General features: G+C 39.7%; 2 protein-coding genes across 6 annotated transcripts in view; one reads left to right on the forward strand and one right to left on the reverse strand.

Annotated features, from left to right (window-relative positions):
* Positions 1-8,983, forward strand: part of unc5ca (unc-5 netrin receptor Ca) — a 189,927-nt gene extending 180,944 nt beyond the window's left edge. For both annotated transcript variants that reach the window (XM_076890908.1, XM_076890909.1), the window contains 3 exons: positions 18-182; positions 3,249-3,427; positions 5,530-8,983. In XM_076890908.1, coding sequence (XP_076747023.1) covers positions 18-182; positions 3,249-3,427; positions 5,530-5,692 — 507 coding nt within the window. In that variant the 3' untranslated portion in view covers positions 5,693-8,983. The remainder of the gene's footprint in view (positions 1-17; positions 183-3,248; positions 3,428-5,529) is intronic.
* A 1,656-nt stretch (positions 8,984-10,639) lies between these two features.
* The window catches only part of bmpr1ba (bone morphogenetic protein receptor, type IBa), a 72,624-nt gene continuing 58,787 nt past the window's right edge, over positions 10,640-24,476 (reverse strand). For all 4 annotated transcript variants that reach the window (XM_004547315.3, XM_004547313.3, XM_004547311.3 and 1 more), the window contains 10 exons: positions 15,440-15,602; positions 15,247-15,346; positions 14,947-15,049; positions 13,983-14,079; positions 13,741-13,879; positions 13,000-13,192; positions 12,121-12,418; positions 11,837-12,012; positions 11,615-11,745; positions 10,640-11,529 (listed from right to left, as the gene is read on the reverse strand). In XM_004547315.3, coding sequence (XP_004547372.1) covers positions 11,404-11,529; positions 11,615-11,745; positions 11,837-12,012; positions 12,121-12,418; positions 13,000-13,192; positions 13,741-13,879; positions 13,983-14,079; positions 14,947-15,049; positions 15,247-15,346; positions 15,440-15,585 — 1,509 coding nt within the window. In that variant the 5' untranslated portion in view covers positions 15,586-15,602 and the 3' untranslated portion in view covers positions 10,640-11,403. The remainder of the gene's footprint in view (positions 11,530-11,614; positions 11,746-11,836; positions 12,013-12,120; positions 12,419-12,999; positions 13,193-13,740; positions 13,880-13,982; positions 14,080-14,946; positions 15,050-15,246; positions 15,347-15,439; positions 15,603-24,476) is intronic.

Genomic DNA, 24,476 nt, shown 5'->3' on the forward strand with positions numbered 1-24,476 from the left:
GTTTGTGCATGTTGTAGGAGATCCCGTTCTACCAGGTTTGGAGTGGCAGTCAGAGAACTCTTCACTGTACCTTCACCCTGGAGAGATTAAGTCCAGCCACCACAGAAATCAGCTGCAAACTGTGTGTACGGCAGGTAGAAGGAGAAGGACAGATCTTTCAGCTCAGCAACACATTGGAGGAGGTAAGCTTGTAGAAATTTACATATATATTGGGGGCGACTGTGTGCTGTCCACTAATCAGAATGTTGTTGGTTCGATCCCCATTTCCTACAATCTGCATGCCGCAGGGTAGGCTACCTGGGCAAGATACTAAACCTTAAAATTGCCCCGGATGTATCATGGGTTTACGTTGTAGTGTGTCTGTGTGTGCATCGCTTGAAGAAAGTGCTTCATTTAATTTAACATTTACATACATCAAAAGCGCTATAACACAGTTTATACTGCTTGCATGTGCAAGATAGCTGCAGACAGCAACATTAACTCCCACTGGCCAGGGATGGAATAAACTAATACATGCTGAAACATGCTGAATGAGTAATACAGAGAGAGAGACATTTCTTTCTACATCCTTGCTTCCTAACTTCTACATTCTTGTACAAAAGGTCCTAAAGTCACTAAGTTTTTTCACTGTCTGTCAGACAGTCAGGGTTTCTGCTATGGTTCTGTGACTCTGTTCAATCATTCATACTAGGGATAGAGGTCACACAACACAAGTTGAATAGCTCCTCTTTGATTTTGCTAGGCCATTTTACCATGAAGTCACTGAATGTATGCGTGTCTGTGTGTGAATGGCTTTGGTTGGAGGTCAGTCCATTCTTTTTAAATGTAACGGCTTCAGATTCTCCCATGGTGGTCAGGGTAATAGCACTGTACTTTAAAAAAATTTTTCTCTTTTTTTGTAGGTAAGGTAAAGTGGCTTAGAAGAATGGATGTTTCTCTTATTTTTCTTTTACTATTTGCTAAAGTACTTTGGAATAGCGGGAAGAGTTCCACATGTTCAGTGTTCCTCAGCAGTACTTGCTGAGCACAACATTGTAAATGAGTGTAACCCAGAAAAGACATTTCTTTGAGGTTAATGAAAATGACACCATAGTGTAAAGAATATTTAAACATCAAATGATGAAAGAATAGTCATATTTCTCCATTTATAAAGGCAATACTGCCTAGATTCGCAGAAGCAGCCACACATCTATCAACCACCCTTGCATCACTTTTAAATCATCCAGTCCATACTATACCCAGCTGATAGCTGACTTCTAGAGCAATACTGAAATGAATATTTGACAGTTTCTTTTTTAAAAATCATTAAAAATATATAATTATAATCAACTTTGTGATCTAATTTGAAAAGTCTAAAAGTCACAGTTTCTGCTTGGCAGTTCTGTGCTTTAGTTTTGCAAGAAAACTAATTGATATAGTTAGGTCTGCAAGTATTTGGACAATGACACTGTTTATGTAAATTTGCACAGTGGATTTGATTTTGTGGCAACTGTGTGCTATTGCAACAGATTTAAAATTTTAGGTTGCGGTCCATTTGAAATAAGCCATTACATAACTGCTTTGATCTAACCTGGGTCACATTTGACAGCTTGAGCTAAACATCTAAGTACTTTAACTCCATGTCTGTTTGTGTGTGCTGCACATTAAGCAAAATGTTGTAGATCCTCAACAATGTTAAACAATGAAAAGCAAAGCAGATTTAAAGCATTATTTCAACAGAGATGTCCCGTTGCATCAGTCATTCAGTCTCCAGCAGCAGAGAGCTTTCTGCCATAAATTGAGGCTAAGTAGATGCAGTAAATAGTAATCATTCACATCAACAGTGGCTGTTGTTGTTTCCCTCTGCCAAGCAACATTCATTAGGCTGCTGCCTCCTTTCAACCCAGGAGTGGCAGATTAATGGGATGAAGGTTTAGAAAAGAGACAGGGATTGACATTGAGAGGAGAGAGTGCTCGGGAGCAGATTTTTGTGTTTGTTACACTCTTGCATTACTTAGGAGACACCAAATGTAATTGGTTACACCAAAGGCAAGCAGCAAATAGAGACAGCCAGGCAGAGATGTGGGTGAACTAGAAATATGATGGTTCTTACATAAATGCACATTTTCGTCTATAGAACCATCCCCATCCTGTGTCGCTATTGCAAAAGATGTACTGTATGAGTCTGGGGATACAACAACATTTCTCTTAATGAATAATTTTTGTGCAAAAGTCTTGAGCCACCATTTTTTTTCTGTTTGCTTCCAAGGAGGCAGAGCAACATCTCCAGGCTTTATTCAAGCCCAAACAGGCATCAGGGGAAGAAGCAGTGTTGTGACTAGACATAACAGACAAATTAGTAAAAAACTATTTTGAATTGTATCTTTAGGCACTTTGTCACTATCAGCCTGTCACAAAAACTCATTTCCCTCATTTCATTTGTTTAAACTCTGAAAAATGCCAACCAGTTTAACAGGCAGAAAATGGTATTTATGCACCAATAAGGTGATTCGCAAAAAAACTATTACCTGAAAATTTGGTGTGACTCGATGATGTACAGTTTGTCCTAAAAAAAACTGAGGAAAGTAAAGAACAAAAGAAGTGGTAGGCCAAAAAAAAACAACAACAAATAGGACACACAGGACCTGAGAGATGCATCTGTCTTCCCAGTTGATTCCCCTGCTGTTCACTGAAACAATCTCATCATGGGTTTTATGTAGTGGTGAAAGCAAATTTTAAATCTTTGCTTCAGATCATCATCAGCATGTGCAACTAGTGCTACAACTAGCAATGTCGGGGATCTTATCAAAACTGAAAACAGAAGAGTACCATCAGACATTGATTGACCCTCTATGCAGTATCAAGTGGAAAGCATCTGATTGGCTTCATTTTTCAGCATGAGATTGATCCCAAATGCCCTGCCAATACACTGAAAGCATACCTGGATAGAGACTCACTTATGGACTGGCCTCTTCAGAGCTCGGACCTCAACATTATTGAAGCAGCATGGCTAAAACATCTTGACTGGAGCAAAAGACAGCCAACATCCAAAGAAGAGCTTTGAATCTTCTTCAGAATGCCAGGAAAACTATTCTTGAAGACTACTTAAAGAAATTACAAGAAAGCTTGCATAAGAGACTTCAAAATCTGTTGAAGAATAACGGTGGCCATACCAAACATTGACTTTCAAGCTTGCTGGAATTACACAAACAAAGAGAGAGAGTGAGCCTTTAAAATAACAACTGACCAGTTTCTTTCTGTCTTTTCAGGAGGTCCACTGTATAGACACATCCCTGATGGACCCTGCCAGTAACATTACAACTTTAGTGGGGCCCAACGCCTTTCGGATTCCTTTATCCATCAGACAGAAGTTGTGTGGAAGCCTGGATGCACCACAGACCAGAGGCAATGACTGGAGGATGCTGGCCCACAAACTCAACCTTGACAGGTGACACTTGGCATTTGTTTTATGGATGCTTCTCTTAGTTGTTTTACTTGATTTGAGTCCTCATTCAGGCTTAATAATAGCCTGTTTCATCTCTTCACCAGAAGAAAATCACAGAGAATTACTTGTTGCACTTCAGTAGAAATTAACTGATCAAGTCCTTGAACACCTTTCAGTATTTTGAAACTGCATCTCTTCAGAATCTCTCTTGGGCAAAGCAGCACTGCTGGACTCCTGATTAGTAAATTAAAAGGACATTTCCTCTTTGGATTTAACTCACAGGTAACATCCGCAGAAACTCTGTGTGCAGATGTGTGTCCTAATGATTTAGACTGGAGGTTCGTTTACCAGCAGCTACCGAAGCATAGCCAGATATTGAGAGGATAATTGGGCACAAGTGCACATCATTGTCCCAGCAGGCAGCCAGCTCATGAAGCAGTGTGTTGATGTGGGCACCAAATATTCCTCATCAGTGGGCGAAAAAGCTAGCCAAATTGTTGTTTACTTCCACATTTCCACTTAAAAAGGTACTCTTCAAAAGGACCACGATGAAAAGGTCTAACAAAGGGGGTATCATCTTCTCTCCCCTCTGCTCTAGTGGCTGCTACGTCATTTCCATTTTACTTCTTAGTGTTACTCACGATCTGCGGTCACAGTCCTTATTCCTTACATAACCTTTTCATGTATATATAAATGATGAGACCTCAAATGTACCCACTCTGGCACACGCAGAAACACTCAGAAAGTTTAGGAGTTTTGATCCAATGCAGTGAAATGGCTTTAAAACAAATGCTGGAAACTCACACAAAAAAGAAAAGGCCAATCTTAGCTGTCGAGTTCATTTAACAGCAGGATACTCCTTATCGCATACTGCAGGCAGATGGAGTCTGACGCAGAACATGAAACAAAGGGAAACAAAGTTGGAGAGAAAGTAATAGGAATTTATTTATTAGACGTTTTGAACGAGAGAACTGTGAAAAATTAAGAAAGTCTATAAGGAGAGAAACCGATTAAAATGAGGAGTATGGGGATGAAGGGATGTTTGTGGTTGCATTTAAACAGCACCAAAGCTCGCCAGAGTATGCCAACAGTACAATCACAGGATTTACAGAAGAACAAAAAGCTTCGGTTTTACCCCGTGAAGCTCAATCTCTGGCTTTTGCACTTTAAAGAAGAAATTGAGATTTTTGTCACAGATGTCTCAGACTTTTCCTCTGCAGCCACTGTGTACTTTGACTCGCCACGGTTTAGTTCTAATGCAATAACATTTTCTTCCCCCACATTTGTCTAAAATATTTTGAAGTGAACATAGGTAATAAAAATGTCCAAAAAAAAGGAAATTAACCTGTCAAATTTCATTTATGCTTCCTTACACCACAGCTAATAGCAAATGGTATACTATAGAGGACCCGATAAAGTGTATTTCTTTATAGTAAGTTCTTCTGTCTGTGCTGCTTTATTGTGCGATAGTCTCAAGTCTTGAAGAGGGAAATAATTCATCACCTTGTTAAATAGAAGTTTCAGAATGTTTTATATTATATGTTATGCACTTAGAATTTCACATTCAAAAGCTTTTTTTTCCATCACACATCCCACATGGGCGGATAAAATAATCAGCATCAATCATTACATATTATGCATTCACAATGTGAATCATGGAAAATGGTTCAGCTAGAGAAAAATGGTCGTTCCATATTTTATTTATTTATTTATTTTACCTCTGTCTAAATATCAAAATTCATAATGACATTAACATCACATTAGATAACATAGGCTTGTTTTACTTTCTCCACATCTTATGTGTGCTTTCTCAATGAGGAGGGTCAAACTGTCTGTACTGAGTGTCCAGCAAGTGTATTTGAAACCCTCCCTGACACATCTTTTAAAGTTTTGGATGAAATCTGTCTTAGCGATTAGACAATAAAGCCATTCACGTCACACTGCTGAGTCATTCACTGCCCATGCTTTTCAGAGAGCAAATTTCAAATATTCCAATTTAATCTTTTAAAAATAATTTGGAATCGGAATTCATCTTTGTCTGTTGCATAATATTGACTTATCTATGCTTTGTCACTCACCCCCTCACTCCTTAATGTTCATTTCAGATACCTGAACTACTTTGCCACCAAGTCCAGTCCAACAGGCGTAATCCTGGATCTCTGGGAGGCCCAACATTTCCCTGATGGAGACCTAAATGAACTGGCCACTGTGCTGGAAGAAATGGGTCGCCACGACAGTAGCCTTGCCTCCATGACAGCGGAACATTGACGAAACACTGCAGTTACCATGACAATGGTAGAGGTCTGGAGATGATTACGCGTGAAGTGTCGATGGTTGATCCTGCAGCGAGGGCAACAAACCAATTAGCAACAGAAAAGTTGCCACTGTGGTGACTGAGCACCGATTAAATACCATGGTAATCATGCCGACATGGTAACAGATAGGAGAGGCACCTTAACTGCTGTGTGCTGGAACTATCTATGTATCTTTGTATGTGTATTTGCGAAATGTTGCAGTGTCGTATGTGACTGAAAGAGAGATAACCCTACCTATCTATCAGGAACACAGAAAAACATACACACGCCTAAAAAAAAAAAAAAAAAAAAAAAAAAAAGCTTGTCCATAGTAACACCGGTTGTTCTCTTGTTGTTACTTTAATATTGAACAAGGAGAAGCAAAGAACAAGAAGCAGCAGAGAGGTACTGACCTTGGAAACCTCTGTAGGAATGGAACAGAATCATAAGGGGAAAGAAGGTAAACTGATTACAGAAGAGTGGGAGAAGGTAGAGTGAGGAAACGGAGAGAGTGAGTTAGAGACTCTTAAGAAAGATGGGCGCAAACACAGAGCGAAGCTAAACTGATTACAAAAGAGAGGGAGGACATAAACATAAAATGATGGAAGCGATGGCAGGTGATCATCTGAACAGAAAACAGATAATGAGAGAGGGGGATAAAGAAGTGAGTCCTCTCTTGTGAGCCTCGGCTGTACGTGTTTGCCAGTACAGTTTGTCGTCTTTATATCGTTTCTTAGGGAACGCTCTATGAATTCTGCTGTCCATATGTGTGGATCATTTCCTGATACAAGAATGAGTACAAAGTGACTGTCAATCAAGGGTCCTGACCAGAAACAAGCCCGAGACAACAACAACTGTCCCCTTTGGGTTATTATCATAAAGATGGTTCCAATTGGATGTTGATTAAGATTAAGGCTTTTTTCAAAAATACCATCAAAATCTTTCAGGTCAGAGAAAAATGAACACAAAAGCAATTTGACTTGCTTCCAATGCCTCTAATGTTCTTTTCTTCTTTTTTTAATTCAAAAAGCCAGTCCAAAGATAATTATGCTGCTGAAGGATGCAAGAATAACTTCTTATTTTTTTTAATAATCTTTTTTATGGTAAGATTTCAAGATTTCATGTATGATAATCATATAATGATTATTAGGTAAAGCTCATCATCATGCACAGTACATTGCAGTAAAGCATCTAAGACTTTTATTTTGTTTTTATTTTATCATTGCTTTTTCACATTTTTAAAATAAATAAATAAATACATTAAAAAAAACACGATCCAGACAGGAAAAACAGGAACGGCAAACTCAAAACTACAAGTGCATCTCAAACCACTGAGAGTCTCAACATAATCTGCACTAATGCTGCTTCTCTATTACTTAACAACCAGCAGTTGACCACAACCTCCAACCCAGAAGTGTCTATTTTAGACTGTTGGGGCTTCTTTCTGGACAGACGGACAAAGCGAAAAAATAAATAAAAAAATGGGGGGGTGGAAAACATAACTTGATTTGATTGCAGGAATTATATGACAGTGAATTAAATGCAGCTCATCTACTACTAATATACCGATTTTAATCAATTATATTCAAGTTTCCTTCAGTTGTGTTATCTGCCATCAGGCCACATGTGGCATTTCATTTGTGATCGTCGCCATGACTTTGCTGGTCACTAGCACCATCCAGTGGCCTTTGATAAATAAGAGCATTTTAAGTGTTTTCATTTTTATTTTATTTTGATTGTGTAAATACATGCTTATCATTATGTTCATTCTAAAGAGCTTTTATTACCACGTATTTTTGTTCATTGTTCATTATTATTTACATAAACTTTTTTTTGCCAGCTTTATTGTGTTTATATGTGTGACATTTATGAGGGGAATCTGCATCAGTTACTTAGCAGCTAACATTCCAGTCATGGTGTATCTATGACAAAGTTACAATTTACAGGTAAAAATCATATAAAGGGAGTTATGTAACATGAAGTGTAATATATTTGTGTTTGCAGAACAACTTGCATAATTACAATTGGCCCTGAGAGGGGAAAAATTCAAAAACTGGAGTTAGGTATTTCCGTTTTGAATTATGGAGAGACGCCATATGAAACTGAACATCAGGTATGTAGAGGAGACAAAAAGGGAGGCAGAGGTCAAGTTTAACACTGGTACAAAAGGTCAAGTATTTACCTTGGGTCATGAGAGATTTTATCTTATAGCTGCCCGCTCAGGAGGAAACCTTGAGATATTGATTTTTCACAAAGATTTTCCTTTCTTTGTACAGTTGTTCAAATATGTGCGACTTTAAGATTCAGACCTCTTGTATCAGTGTAAAACCAGCTGTAAAAGTACGCGCGGTTTGATTTTGCGTAGCTCACAGCAGGAAAGGTGTACGGTTAACTGACAGAGTGGATGTTTTCAAATGTAATTGGTGATGTCATATGTGAGGAAGTAAAAGGGATGGGAAACCTTATGAGGATAAAAGCCTAAAATATTTTAGTCATCAGCTGAAACAAACATGAACCCAAAGGTCATGACAATGCCTCTTTTATACAATTTGATCATCGACATCACTGACAACTTTAAAGGCTGAATTCAGTCATACAACATCTATTTTTTTGAACTACGACATTAGGAATTGTTTAAAAAAAAGAGAAAATAGCATAGCTCCACCTCAGATTTGAAGTGTACAGTTTACCAGAAGAATCGATTTTCTGTTAAAAAAGCAAAAGCGAGACAAGGGAGGTTTTCATGAGGAGAGCACGTGTAGGCCTCCAGGAGATGATCCTTCATGATGTGAAAATGAAGAAAGTAGTATTAAGATATCTAAGTATGTAAAAAAAAAATATAATATTTTCTATTTCCAGTGTGTACAGTTGTGTACTGTCAGCTATATTTGGCAAATTTCTGAAAATGAAAAAGCAGTACAGTTAATAGTTTGTATGTTTGATTTTTTTTAATTTAAGTTTTTCTTTTGTTCCTTTTTGTAAAAGCAGTGTCTACTATGCAAACTTGGCATTGGTTATCATGATAGAAGTCTTTATGTAGAGCTGTCCTTGTACGTGCACTCCTGGTTTTACTATCGGGAGTGATTTGATTTGATTAGTGTGGGATAGTGTTGGTCCATTTTAGCTAGTTCTGGCACGCTTCATGAGTCTTGCTCAATCTTGCTGAATGCTTGCCTCTCTATCTCCTCTAATTGTTCTCTGTACAAAGTGTAAGAAAGAATTTTTAAGACAATTAATAAATTATATTTATAAGCAATGCTGAAAACCTGTGCTGCATTTGGTGGCTTATTTCAACACAACTTTTACTTGCGTGTAATATCCCAACTTGGTCAGAAATCCGATTTGTAGCGCATGAAAAAAGATATTTTTCATTTCCGATACTTATTTTTCTTATGATTTCTGTGAAATTCACATTTACATGCTCCAGACTCAATAATTTGTGGGATAAAGAAGCCTGAAGGGGAGGAAATTGAAACGGAAAATCCTTATGGTGTCACTATTTAACATGCTGTGTGCTCAGCAGCACCAGTGGGTTGTAATGAGGCATGCTGCTTTTTTCTTTTTTTTTTTCCAACAAAGAAAATATGGAGCGCGTGTCTTAACAGTAAGAGGCAATGACTTGTTAGTATTCACCTCATTCAGTTATCACAAATTGAACATCAGCCATTTGGATGAGTGAAACACTTTATTGGGGGGGGAATGTTCAACCTTTTACTGAATAAAAACACGACTTTCTCTCACGGACAACTATAGCAGATACAGATCAAATAAGGCACAACACCCAAGAGGAAAGAAAGGGCATTTACTGTATATCACAACAAATCTGCCACACCAAAACCTCCATCCACAAGAAAAACGCTGTCGTTTTGTTGACAAGAGCAAGATTGAAATTCAGTGACCTCTGAAGGAAATGGAAATGGAAACTGAGGAATTATAAAAGCTAAAAAATAAAATAAAATAAGCCAGTCAGAGAAATCACTGATGTCGTGACAGCACACCACTGTGGATGATCTAACAAGGCCCCTAACTGTGATAACTTTTTACCTGGAGAAATATGTCATCATGAAGTTTCCCAACAGTGGAATGTTTCTATGTGAGAGTTTGAGTTAATGGAGGAACTTGCCTAATAGAAACTGACTTGATCAGTGCCAAAGTGCCATTTGCGTTCAACAGAACTGGTTTATTATACTGAAATAGTTTAACACTAATGTACATGTATAAGGGCGGCTTGTAAGTAGGAACTAAAAATTTCATAAAGTCAACAAGTTAACTTCTTGTGGTTTAAGTGCGCCCCAGGGTGGCTGTGGCTACAATGTAGCTTGCCATCACCAGTGTGTGAATGTGTGTGTGAATGGGTGGATGACTGGATATGTAAAGCGCTTTGGGGTCCTTAGGGACTAGTAAAGCGCTATATAAATACAAGCCATTTACCATTTAATATTTTGGGTGAGGCTTGGGTGCTTTCTTGAACCAGCCAACTTCTTAGTGCACTCTTTCACTATAAGGGCATACTGCTAAACCCACTGCTTTAAATACACTCCATCTTTTTGTTACGGGAGCCACAGTCATTGGGAATTAGTGAATAATAACAATGAGCCATGACATGGCAACTTTTGGCACCCCTAAACTAACAAAAATCCACACATTTATAATGGATCACTAGATAATCAAGCAAAACTTCACCTTACAGTTTGTGTGAAGCAGTTCCAGATTGTGTGATAGGCCTTCCTTCCTGTACTTGCTCTACAGTGGCTATGGGGGGCACTGCTCTGCTTTAACCATTCCACTGGTGAAACGCCGCCTCTTCCGAGGCAGGTTTTATTTTTAATACATGTCCCAAAGAAGCCTAAAGAAACACAGAGGTCATTAGAGCCCCAATCTAGATTTATTTATACATATTAACTTATTTATTATTATTACGTTGTTTTTACAAATTACCTTAAAGTTGTACATGGAAAACGTTTGGTATTCTCATTAGCTCACAAAACAAATTTACCTTTTCTTCAGTGTCTACAAATGGTATCACCACAATCGAAACGTGTACACCTTCAAAATATGTTTATTTCTGTCACAGTGTCACTTGTCATAACAAAGAGCAATTTAAAGCTATTTAAAAGTGACAAAAGTGTATTCAATCCAAGGAAGTGTTTAGAAAGGAGGTGTAATGCTGCAATAACAGATTGCCTTGACGCACATCCCTTCGGTTCTTTTAATCAGACCTTCATCTACGGGTAAGGTAGCTTTCACAGAAAGCAATCATATAGTCTTCCACTCTCTGGTCAGTAGCCTGTTTGTGTATCTCAGCATGTACAGTGCCAAGTCAAACTCAAGTCTCTTTCTCCAAGGCCTTTGGAGCATGTGAACAGGAACCTATATCTGGCTTTAGAGTCTTCACACTAGTCGGAAATGTAGTTGTCTCATCTTCTTTGAAGAACAGAAGAGGACCATGCACAGTTAGTTCTGATTGTTTTTGAGGGGACTTTGCAGATTTCTCAGCATTTGAACTCAAAGTATGTCATCATGGGATCCCCCAAGTGATCTTCTGCTTCATGTTCCCCCTCCTTTCCCCCCCCCAAAAACAAACAAACAAACAAAAAAAACCCCCCAGCTTGTACGGCCTGGAATAGAGCCAGTGTTAGTACCTGCCTTTTGTATGCGTGTAAACACACACCAGGCAGTGCTTTCTCACAGCTTGATATCCTGTGATTCTGACATTTTGGCAAGTGTCTTTTTGACCCGTAGGGCTGTGAGGCGGCAGGCTGGATTGTGGGCCCAGCATTCTGTCATCAGCTTTCCCATCTGTCTCAAACACTGAGGAAACACAAACTTATGTTACAGAGATTGCCGATTTGTTCGTTTCTGCAAGAGTAATGTAGAATATTTTTCCATGTTTTACCTCATCGCTGGTCCATCGATTAGGAAAGGATGGTCGTAGCTTCTTGATGCAGACCACCTCTCTCATGTCTTCATATGAAGGGTCTGTTGGAACCAGCTCATGGTACGGTAACTGGTACTCTTCAAGGATTCCTACAATAAACACGTTACAGAAGAGTCACATTCCTCTCTGACGCCGTTTAGCTTTTAGAAGGTGCTGCAACTATTTATTCACTCCATTTACCTCCTGAGATGCAGCGACGTGCAATCTCCCAGAGAATGAGCCCAAAACTGTACATGTCAGCCATGATGTAAGACTGAAAGTGACTTCTGTTCAAAGTCTCTTCCAGAACCTCTGGAGGCATGTAGCGCTTTGTACCGACTCTTGTATTGGGGGGAATATCTACTTCATTTGTGTCACTAAAGAGTCAGACATCAAAGTAATAAGGACAAAAATTACTTTAAATACATGAATTCCAATATTTCTCATCATTCATCCTAAATAGAACACATTCATGAGAAATTCACCTGATAAACTTGACAGCCAGTCCTAGGTCAGCTATACAGCAGGTCCCATTTCTTTTCACAAGTATGTTCTTACTCTTCAGATCCCTGTGAGCAATGGCAGGTTTGCCCTGGGTGCCAAAGATCTCTGTGTGGAGGTGACAGAGTCCTGACACAGAGGAGTAGGCCAGTCGCAGCATAGCTTTATTGTCTAGAGTGGTCGATTTGAGGTAGTCATACAATGATCCATTTTCATGGTAGTCAGTTATTAAGTAGAGTTGGGTCCAAGAGCCAGTTCCTTTAATATCTGCAGCTATAAAACCTGTGAACGGGGGGGATGTATGGAACACAAAGAAAGATGGACCTTAACATTCAGCAGTTTCCCCCATTGTTGAATTTCATGGGAGTACAGAACAATTTCTGACATATATACTGTGGGTTTTTTGGTTCTTTTCTTCTTCACTGACTGTCGTTTGTGCATTGACAATATGTGGGAAGCTGTGCAGAAAACCGATCTTTCAGTGAGTTTGGGCAGTTTTTCACTAATATCTGCTATTTTATGATATCATATTTCAGGATAACAAATACTTATAAAGACAAAGTTAATGGTGCAATACAGAGAAGGCTCGCACAGTGTGCAGTGTGATGTAGCATCAAAAACACACTGGACCACCAACAACGACATGCTTTCAATAGCTGACAGTTTGACTTAGGACTGGTTAGTATGGTGCTATTATATTACTTATACAATTTTTTTTTTTTAAATTTGCCCCTTTACATCTCCTTTCTCGGCACCTTTTTTGATTTAGCTGAAGTCAAAGAGCAACACAAAGCACTGAGAAACAAAGAAATTCTCACATAGGTGCAGAGACAAGGTAGTAAGTACTAGACAAACAGACTCACCCAGTATGTTCTCATGTCTCATTAAGACAGTCTGGTAGATTTCAGTCTCTCTGAACCAACTCGCTTCCTCAGTGGTGAAGAAAACTTTAACAGCTACCTTTTCTCCCCTCCACCTGCCCATCCACACCTCTCCGTATCTCCCCTTGCCTATCTGCTTCACCATCTGAATCTGCTTGGCTATCGTTCTCTGGACCTGAGGAGAAGCAAAAAAAAAAAGAAGGAAATGCTTAGATAAAATCTGACCCATGTGTTTCACCACATCTGTCATATTTCTTCAGAATTAAAACTCCAGTTTAAGGTTAAGTGAACGTCAGATGTGGGAGCTATGAAGTAAAATCAGGAATGGTACTGTTTTATTGTGTCTTGGCACATTTCTCAAGGTTTACCCAAGATTAAAAGAAGTCCCCCAAAACAAATACTTGTAACTTGTAGCTATAACAGTGTATTAATTACACACAGAAATTAAATACCGATATTCTGTCAATGATGCACACATTATTTGCAGACTGTCGACACATTTGCCAAAAAGGTCAAACACCCAATAAATGCATTTTCTAAAAACATTGCAATAATGCCAAAATTTGATATCATGATGGGCATATAAGTATCAAATGTACAACTATTACACACCCTGATGTTAGAAAAAAACAAAATGAATTTGGACCAAAGTACCAGGATGTTCACGTCCATGAAGCATCTTTTTGATTTAACTGTCACTTAGATGTAGTGAGTGTGTCTCACCAATAGAGGGAGCCCTGAGCCTGAGCCAGAGCTTTGTGATTGCTCTATCAAGTCTTTCAGAGATTCTCCAGGGGGGATGTATGTCTCATCCTGTTCTAGACCAATGCTGTAGCGAGGACGAGACTCCTGTCGTTTATACCTGTAAAATATCACAATATGTCAGTTTTAATTATTCACTAAAGAGAGGTTTCAATAAACCCTAATGAAGTTTGTTTTACTGTTTCATTGTAAGATGTAATTACCTGATGTAGCAGAAAATAATAATGACAGCCAATATAAGGGTGCATACAGTGACTGAAATCAACAAGGCCACATGGTGGATCTTCCCATCTACGTAGACTAGAGGGGGAGGATGAAAGAGACATTGAAAAAAGCATCAGAAATGTTTAAAGTCATGAAAAGTCATTTATCAAATTCCTCATCTAAGTTAAATGCAAAAAATTCTTGCATGTCAAAATGCAATAACTCTCTTTATACTCCAGAAACGTCACATTAAAACACAGGAAAAAACAAAGAATTTGAAATTTCCAAAGTGCCTCATGTAAAGGAAACAAAAAGGACTAAAGTACAGTAAACTGTGTACAAATCATATTTCACTCATCAATTTTTCATTTTCTTCTGGCACACACTTTCTTCCCTCAAGGCCCCAGTCAACAGCGAGAGGAAGCCCTCGACCAAGTCGATGAATTCCCCTCCTGATCCCCTATGATAGGGTTTCAGATTGATTGTGTCTGCTGGGGCCTGTGATTTCCCTGGGAATCTAGGCTTACTTTCTCTCAAACACACAGAAAGGCTCTCTCTCCCTCTCTCTCTCACACACACACACACACACACACACACACACACACACACACACACACACACACACACACACACACACACACACACACACACACACACACACACACACACACACACACACACACACACACACACAGGCAGTCTAATTCTGAACACGATGAGACACCAGTTTGCTCTTGACACGCCAGGACGGTTTGACACCGTCTCCTTCACTTGAGCCTCCTTTGACTCAATGAAAATGTCATGTCTCTGTCTTTTATCTCGTGTCTTGTCACACCATCAGCCACAGTTCAGGATCTTGTATCTATCATTGTAACTGCCGCTGCCAAACTGGAGAACTACTGGTGTTTTTGTGCATTTCATCTGCAACGAGGGAAAAAGCAGAAATTGGATAAATTAACTCACGAGGAGGTTTGAGTGGTGGCAGCGTAGGATGCAGATTTTTGTTACAGTAATCTTCATCTGTACAGCATTCTAGTGACCGCCTTTGACGTGAGTTCCCCGCGTCCTGAAAGACGGAAAAGTCATGTGAGGTACTTGGCTAGCATCTACAGTTAGGTTACAATTTCCTGCTTTATTAACTTAACCTCTTGTAATGCTTACCACCTAAATTAATTTTGGAAGGATTTGTGCCAGATGATGAAAAGAAAATGGCAGCAAGAGGAAGAAATTATGTGGATTATAATGTTACTTTCATCAACTTACTCTGCACTGAAATTCAGATCCGACCAGCCCAAGGCAACCTGCCGTCTGGACCGGCACCCCTCCCTCATCCTCCACCATTGTAAAACAGTAGCCATCCGTCCTGCAGAGGCAGATTTAGCGACAGTAGGTAAGGCGACCAGAAACATGACATGTTATGAAATAAATACTTGCTTTTGTTGGTGTTTCTCTTTACCTGCATGTGTTATTGGTTGAATCTTCTGGGCAGTGGTGATAACAGTGACACCACAGTAGTCTTTGGGAGGAGGAAGCAGGAGCTGTGCTGCCAAAAGTCTCCTTCCCACTCTCTGCTGCCTCCTTACTGGATGCTTTTAGCAGCATACTGTCCAATATGTTGCCTATACAACAGAGAAAAGAAGAAAATTACAAAAAATTAAATGGGAGAAAAACAAAATGATGAAGATCCACATCTCAACTTTCAGAAAGAGAACATTGCTAGAGAGTAGGCTTGCAGAATTTGGACATGTGCTATTAAATAACACAACAAGTATTTGCAGTAGCATAGCCAGACTTGGAGGTTGAATAGTCTGCTGAAGTGGGAAACAAATTGTACTGCAATTGTGGAATATGTAAAATCCACAGGCTTTAACATAGTCACTAATAGGACTACAACAGATACCCAAACAGTTACAAAATTTGTATTCAGATGGCATTTCTAAGTCAGAATTACGACTACCTCATGTCCCAACACAAGTCCTTACATCTGTTCATGTACAGTAGGCTGTGACGAATAAGCTGCTTTGTAATATATGTTGATAAAACTGTTTCATGGGAGTTGCTGTATTGACTGTTCTTGTTTTTTCAGTGTCTGACAAAACTATGAAAATAATTATCTGCTTCCTTTGCTTTCAGACGTCTCTTGCTTTTCCGTTGTATTAATTTAGTTCTCCGATATGTTCGTTACATTAGTAACATTTTGCAAGTGGTTTTGTTCTGTGACTCGGACTCTGCTGTTCATGGAGCATTTCATGAACCTTCAGTGCACCTGTAGCTTTTTAATCTCCCCTGCGGGAGAAGCTTAATATCTGCTCAGCGAAGCACTGAGCGAATAGATCCCAGCCAAGATGACAAATATCAACCCTACGTACTCAGTATTCACATCATAAATCCAGTTCACATGAGTGAACCGACTCAAATGAAATATAATCGTACCTACTCTAATGAAACAAAATCTACTAAGATGCAAATAAAGATAAAATGTGCAAGAAAAACTTGACAACATTCCAGATACGGGAAAAAAAACCAAAAAACTTTGAGCTCAAACACCTGCTATGAAACACGCTCTCTCGCACAGTCCCCTTACAAATGCTTCAGCTCCCGAAGCTGTTGTATTCCCTCGTTATCCTATTTCAAAAGGGCACCTGTTTGTCACTTGAGGGGAAAAAAGGGATCACGGAAGTGTCTCTCCTTCATGGCTTTTAAGATATTCATTCATCTGAGCATGCTCATTGGGACCAGATGCTTACAGCTGCAAGCACAGATGGTCCAAAACAAGCATGACTCTTTCTTCGCTGAAATAAACTATGAGCAGATACAGAATCTGCTCTCCTGCTCCTATTTCAGCCTCTTGAGAAGGAAGTGTGTGCAGGGTTTGAATGTGATAGTGTTTTCATGAGCAGCCTTTTCTTATTTCGGGACAGATTTTTTTAAAAACAGTTATAGACATTTGTCATCTAGCACTTCCCTTTCTAAATGCCCCTCTTGTACACACAGATAATTATGTTGATGATACTGCAAAAGAGGGATGGTGGGGTTTAAAGGGGTCACATTAACAATTGACCAATTTGAGAGAAAGGGAGCGAGGAAGACTAGGAGGGGGAGAAGAATGGGGGATTAGCAAACAAGAAGTGACAGAGCTGCGGGGAACTGGTGGGCAGTTTAGCAGCACACAGAGGGGACAGAGCAGAGGCCACTGGCCTTTTCCACCCTTTCTCTCACTCTGCCCTCCACCCCATCACTCCATAATGCTCACTCTCTTTGTGTTTCATTTTGCTGCAGACCTCAAACTCCCCCTTTCTTCTTCAGGCCATATCTCTTCTCGAGCGCCTCCCTGCTTCTTTCCTACATGCGTTCCTTCGTTTCTCCATTCAGACTTGCTTGTGTACTTTTCTCCAACCCTTTCTTCTTCTTCTTTTCCTTTTTTTTTTTTGGTTCTCACCCACATGACCTGCCTATCTTTCCCTACTGCGTTGTTTTCCTCTTCTTATCTTCCACTTTCTTTGCCCCGTCTTCCCTGCGTGAGCCCACTGGATTGTCATGTGAGGTGCTGTTGCGCTGTTGACAAAACACAAAGCCCTTCACATCCATCCTGCACCTGGGATCTTTGGCTACTGCTCTGTCGTCGGCGTGAGCATGTGAGAAAGACAGTGGGAGGCAGACAAACAAGGAAAGAAGCAAAACGAAGGAAAAAAATGTAGAATGCCATTCATCCACCAAAACTGGAGCCAGGTGGCCAACTTAATGTTCTTGAACTTTTTGTGACTGTATAAAAAGGAAAGGAACTACATTATCCTCGAACTGTAACACTGGTACACTGTGACACTTTTTTGGTCTTAGTTTTCCACCTCTTACAAAAAAAATGCCTTTTATCTTTACAGAGATCCTGGGGTATTGAGTCATTTCTCTATAAGCCTGTGCCATCTGTTTATAAGGAGGAAGAGTGACCAAGGTGAAAAATGCAGTTGGTTGACAAAGTGCAAAGCTCTCACTCTACAATCTTATCTTCATGGAAAAGAAAAACATAGCCTTGAGTGAATTTAAGACATTCAAGTCATTTATTTATTTTTGTGTAAAACTGGACGTTAACTGATTGTGGCTGGTGAGAAAAATGTGCTGAACGTCTATCAATCAGCTCATTTGCCGGCCTCTCATCAGAGATCCTGGTGGTTGTTCCCTAATGAAAATGTAAATACATTTCAGCATGCACGGTTTGGTCTCAATTAGTGACCAATGGTGATGCTAAAATCTTACCAACTACCACTAACCTCACATAAGGCCATTGTCAACACTCAATTAACAACCATGTCCATACCCCCCACTCGGTCCTTGAAAAAAACCAAATAAAAAACCCAAAAGCTGAATGCATCTTTTCAGCAAATGTCATTTTATGCAGCGTGTTTCTTTAAAAAGGTGAAAGAATGAAAAACTAAATATATTTACAGAAGACAAAAACAATGACAGAAGTGATGCTGTGCATGAGAGAGCAAGATGAAGAGAAGCGATGTGGACTAAGATAGACAGAGAGGAACAGTAAGAGAAAGAGCGCGCATATTCATTAGTTATCCTGGCCATGTCAAACAAGGTCTACCAGAAAAGCTCTTTCACCAAAGTCCATGTAAACACTACCCCCTCCCCTTTTCCACTTACGACACTCATTTGACAACACGGCTCCCCTTCTCCCCTCAAAGTAGCAGTTCATCTTTTTGGTGTTTGACAGTCGAGTCTGTACACTAAAAGAAACGCACAAGGTAAAAGCCCTCCCCCCCCCCCCTCCCCTCCCCTCTTTCGTGCTCTCACTCCCACTCTTAAGATTGTGTCTCTCTGTCTCTCTCCACCTTGATGTACATTCAGTTCCAGGTCTTATCTCCACGTTCTTGTTCCTGTCAGTGTTGAGATGAGCCGAGCCATCCCACATGTGCAGGAATGCGTTAATGAACCCCACTTTGCGATCTGAAGGCTGGATGCTTGGAAGTGAAGGTTGTCTGTCCTGGTGTTTTGGCTAAATTTGCTTTGAAATTCAAATGTGCTTTGCTTTTATCTGTCTCTCAAAGTGCTCTCTCCCCAACTGTGTGGTTGACCATGTTAACGAGGCACCATATAGAACACCAATTAACAATAAAAATAATCTTGAGTGTTTGGGCCTTGCTATTTGTTTTTTTAACGTTTTTTTTTTAAGATCTTAAGGAGAAATATCCGTCTGCAATTCATTTCTTTGGAGTTTAACGTCATGAATAAATATTTATGGAACATAATATTCTGATCATTTGTTTATAGCCGATGGTAAGTTTAGAATAATATACTGGGGATAAAGTGTTAATCACCTATATCTCCACTTCTAAATCTTAAACACTTCAAGCATAAGTAAAAAAAAGTTGGAATACTACTTTAATAGAGGGAGAAATAATGCAATTAATAGCAGAAAGACAGAGAATGAATCACATTTTTGATGGAAACTTCTCCAACCAGAAGTTTTGATTTACTGTCAGTTCATGTTTCTGCTTTTTTTCCACTGGGGCGAATGTCACCATGACCATTTTTTCAAATGTCAGTCCTGCTTTTATGTGTTCGACCGGTCAACCCATGCTTATGTCTGGACAAATCACATTACAGCTATCTCTACTGTTTAATAGGAGCTCCAAAAACAGAGTTGTAAGAACTATGATGGTCCTCCGACACAGATAAATGGGGGTGTTTCCAGCAACAGTTGCTGTAGAACCACGAGACATTTCCTGTGGTCTGAGAGTGCCCGGTGTTGTATGGCTCAGACTACAATCAGCTTTTAAAAGATTTGCTTCAGCAAAAACAGCACCATAAAAGTGAGAGCAAGGGAAGCTGTTGCATTCAGGCTTTTTATCCTCCAACACAACAACATAATCATCAGCCCTTCAGACATCCTTCATTATGCCACACTGATGAAGCATTGAGCCACTCTCTGCTTATACAGCTGTCAGCAGCTGCCAGCTTTATGCTGTGTGTGTCTCTGTTTCTCTTCTTTCATGGGAATTCCTGACAAGGGCCAACGGATGCTGGAACTCTGACTTAGGCTACGTCCACACTAATGCGTTTTCGTTTGAAGACACATCGTTTTCTCTCCATTTTGGCCTCCCGTCCACACTGAGACGGCGGTTTCGCTGATGGAAAACGCAGCATTTTGAAAAACGCTCTCGAAAATGCATACATTTGGAAACAGTGCTTTCACGTCACAGTGTGGAGAGCAAAAACGCAGACTTTCTAAAATGATGACGCATTTTAGGCATGTGATGCAGTCATGTGACGCAGTCATGTGACCAATTACACTAAGATAGCGGAGGGCATTATACAGCAGTTGTTTTGTTTTCTCTGAATTTTGACAGCCCTACTAAAGATATCAGTCTGTACATGCTCCAGATAGCTTTTCTTCAAATTCTTTAACTCTCACTCGCTTTTGAAACTTTGTACTTTTGTGTTACTCGCAGCAACAACTCCACCTCATTGTTAGTCCATTTAAAAAACTCGGTGGTTTTCCTCAACATTCTGCCGTGACGTTTCAAAGAGCTGGAAAGTAAATAAGCGGCAGACAGAAATGAGGCAGGTCAAATCTTCTTGCGCTTCATGAATGCACAGTACTGGAACATAAGCGTTTTTGGCCGTTTCAACGTGGACGCACAACTCTGTGAAAACGACTGAAAACGCTACTGTGAACGCGGAGCGTTTTCAGACGAAAATGCCGTTTTCAAATCTATCCGTAGCCTTAATTCCAGAAGGCCTTCAGCGTTCCCGTCAGAATGCAGGGAGATGATAAAACAGTCCTTGATGGAGGTGTGACAAAGCAAAGCAAAAGGAAAAGACAGAAAGGTGACCAGCTGATCTGTTCATGAAAGGCTTCTTTCCTTCTTATTCTCATGACGTCTGTGGGCCCACATCCGTTCACAGAGAGCAGGCATCTGGCTGGATCGGTGAGTCTGATGCCACTGGTTGAAATCTGACTCAAACATTGTGTCCTAATTTAACTACATGCTACCACCTGAAACTAATTTTTTATTAAGATGGAATACACAAGTGAGTCAATAAGGATTAATGTTGAGGTAATACAACAACTTGACTTGCAACAATGTCTTCAGTGTTGAATAACTTCTTATATGAAACACTCCTACTTATCTATTGAAATGGCCACTGTAGGAGATAAATTAAGCTACAAAAAGCTTTGGTGAACTCCAACAGATGCACAGAAGCATCTGCTCTTTTATACAAAAGAATGCTTGTTTGAGAAATACAGCATGTACAGTGACTGAAACATTATGAATTTTTATATTCAAAAGCCTAAACCCCAGTTGGAGGTAACAGGTGTCACAATGGTGGCTATCAACTTTCTCTGTTAAGCCAGGTTTTCTGCTTCAAGCTCTGTGCGTGTGTTTGATGGATCATATTAGTTCAATTCAATTTCAAAAAAATGATCCCTGTGAGTGTTGCCTACTCAAGAAATGTTATCAGATATGGATAGTACAGGTTGCTCCCTTGCCACAAGGGGTCACCACAGCTGGTATCTGCACATGTTTGATTTAGCGGTTTTACGCTGGATGCGCTTCCTGATGGAACCTTGAGGGGATTTGTGTTTTCAGCTGGAATTGAACAGGCGGCCTTTTGTTTGCCAAGAAAATATGTTAACCACTACATAATGATGATAAATTGGTGATTAAAGCAGTAGTTTTTCATATGGGGGGGGCACTAAAAATATTTGGGTGGCACACCAAAAGCAGAACAGTCTCACGGATGCTACAGAAAATTTATAATCTAGGGATTTTAGAGCTGGAAAGATTCAACCTCAACACTAAGAAAATATAGATTAGAAATGGCTTTAGTTTGTCAGCAGATCACAGTGAAATTAATTTTATTGATTAAACAGATATTCTTGGGAGTGTGTCCTGTAGCTGAAATTCCACCAGTGTAAAAGACAACACAACCTGCTCCCGACCACGTTCAGAATAGGTAATCATGGGGATTTAGCCAGGTAAGAAGAAAGCCTCTTTCATGACGCAACTCTGACTTTAAGGTCACAATGGGCTGCTTATAAAATCATTTTGCTTAGCAGTATATCCATCTGACCACTGTTTGTTTTCTTGCTCTTGAATGATGCTGTTTTCAGACATCAGTCCCTTCACCCTACATGTTTTTAATATTCCAAAATACTTTTTAAGTAAGTAGTAGGGATGGGTACCGGTATCCGGTGCCATCATGGCATAACCAGACCGAAAAGCAGCGCACATTTCGGTGCTTTATTTCGGTGCTTCTTTTTCCTGAGCTATGATACACTTTAGATTCTAGCCAATCATTTTACGTTTCCGAGGATAGTAGGCGGGTCCAGGTACATATGTTCTTTTAGAGCAGAGCTACAGATTAAAAATGCACAAGGCGAAGCGGTCAAAAGTCTGGCTGTACTTCACAGCAAAATATGCAAACTCAGCAGCCTGCAACAAGTGCTTTAAGCTGATACTGTGATACTGTCAAAGGAGGTAACACCTCAAATCCGACGGAACACCTGGCGACGCGTAGCGTTTTTTTAAAAGCCGAGAAATGCGCCGTATTTGATAGCTTGCTGCAAGACCTCACACTGTGCACATCTACTGCGGGTGGGTTGCCAGTTATCGGACCTGGAGTTAGCAACAGCCCCCAAAAACCCGAAGATTAGAGTCCTGGCCCCTAGCCCTGCCAGTGTAGCAGAAATGATGACGGATGATGATGGCAGCAGCAGCCGTTCTTCTCTGCGTGAGTAGCTTAATGTTGTTCGTGTGTAATTTACGTTGAGTAGGCTAACCACGTTATTACATTAATGCATGTAAGGTGAACTAGCAAACATCATCATAGCTACATGCGGCTGTCTTCTTGTTTGATGGCAGATACTCCCTTCACCCTGGCCAAAAAGGCTAAAATGACCAAAGAAAAAGTGGAAAACAGTTAAACATGAGAAGTTTTTGGATAAAGTTTGTGTTTTTTTCCATTGTTTAAGCACTGCTTCCAGCCAAGAGTGATACCATATATGCCCCATAGCTACAGAAAAGGCTAATATTGTTATCTTTTTACAAAAAAAACAGCTGAACATGAGAGGTTTTTGGACCAATTTTGTGTTCTCCATTCTTTAAGCACCGGCACCGTTTCAAAAGTACCGGTTTGGCACCGGTATCGGATAAAACCTAAACAACACCCATCCCTAGTAAGTAGGCACATTCACTGGCACAAATGTGTAACCTATAAAATACAGGTGTATATTAATATACAAACAATCACAGCAAAATGTCTGACCACCTTGTGTGTTCAAAATATATGATTATACTATCATTTACCTCACACTCTAAAAAAAGGCTTAAAACTAAAACATTACATGCTCAGACTATGATGCACACTCATTAATAAGCAGCATTAGGTTACAATATGCACACCCTTTCAGTAAATTCAAGCTTGGCAGCTATTTTTATCATATTGGATGTGCTATTCCCATGATATCATCATGTGACTCATTGTTCCATCATGGTGGTATGCAAAAACCATGCCTATAAACTGATAAACAATGGCCTCACACCTGCCAAGCTGATAGCTGGCCATAGCAAATGTAACAACTCAAGCCTAAAATTTCACCCAGAAACACACACTGTCTGATAATAACAGAGAAATAAAAACACAAAATCATTTCACAAGCTAACACTGCATCTAGAAATGGAGAACCACGTTTGCACAGTGAGGATACTTTGCATTGTCAATCCTTTATGTGTGAATCAAAATTGCATGATTTTGTGCATTTGCATCACAAAATATATCCATCTATCCATCCGATACAAGTTCTGAACATTCAATAAAATTACTGAGCAGCTGGAAGTGTTTAAGTGTGCAAAGTGTCTAAAGGTTGCAAACAAAAAGCAAACTTTTTAGAATTGCTTCCAACTGCGGTGACTTTGCACTGTTTCCCTTTCTGTCTCAGAAAGTTACAACTCAAGAAAAAATATACATGCATTGTACAAGATAACCATCTCAAATTGATACCTTCATTTAAATGAAGCTTGCTTTCTTTGCTCAGATGGAAATATGTGGGGGTTTTTCCTCTCCTGACAGAAAGAAAAAAAATGGAGCCACTTTAAACACACATCAGCTACATGAGTTCTTTAAATAAATACTCAGAGTGACACAAACTTTAAATACAAAGCACTGCACTCATATAGGCCTCACAAATCTCAATGTGCATGTATTCCTTGAGGCAACACTGACTGAAAAATCAAAGTTCAAATGTAAGTCTGGCATTTGTAAAACCCTTAATGGCTCAGTGGGAAAACTGCTGGCTCCAAATGATCAAGACCAAACGTCTACCTTTACTCAACTGTAATGCACACAAATAGCTTGATTACAGTTAATGTTCAGATTAAGATAAAAGTTTGATTAAGTAGTTTACATGAGTCACAGTAACCCAGCAAAGAGAGAAACACTGGGGTCACTCTGTTATTAATGTCTGGATTTGAGACGGGACAAGA

This window comes from Maylandia zebra, linkage group LG12 (assembly GCF_041146795.1).
Source record: "Maylandia zebra isolate NMK-2024a linkage group LG12, Mzebra_GT3a, whole genome shotgun sequence".
Classification (NCBI taxonomy): domain Eukaryota; kingdom Metazoa; phylum Chordata; class Actinopteri; order Cichliformes; family Cichlidae; genus Maylandia; species Maylandia zebra.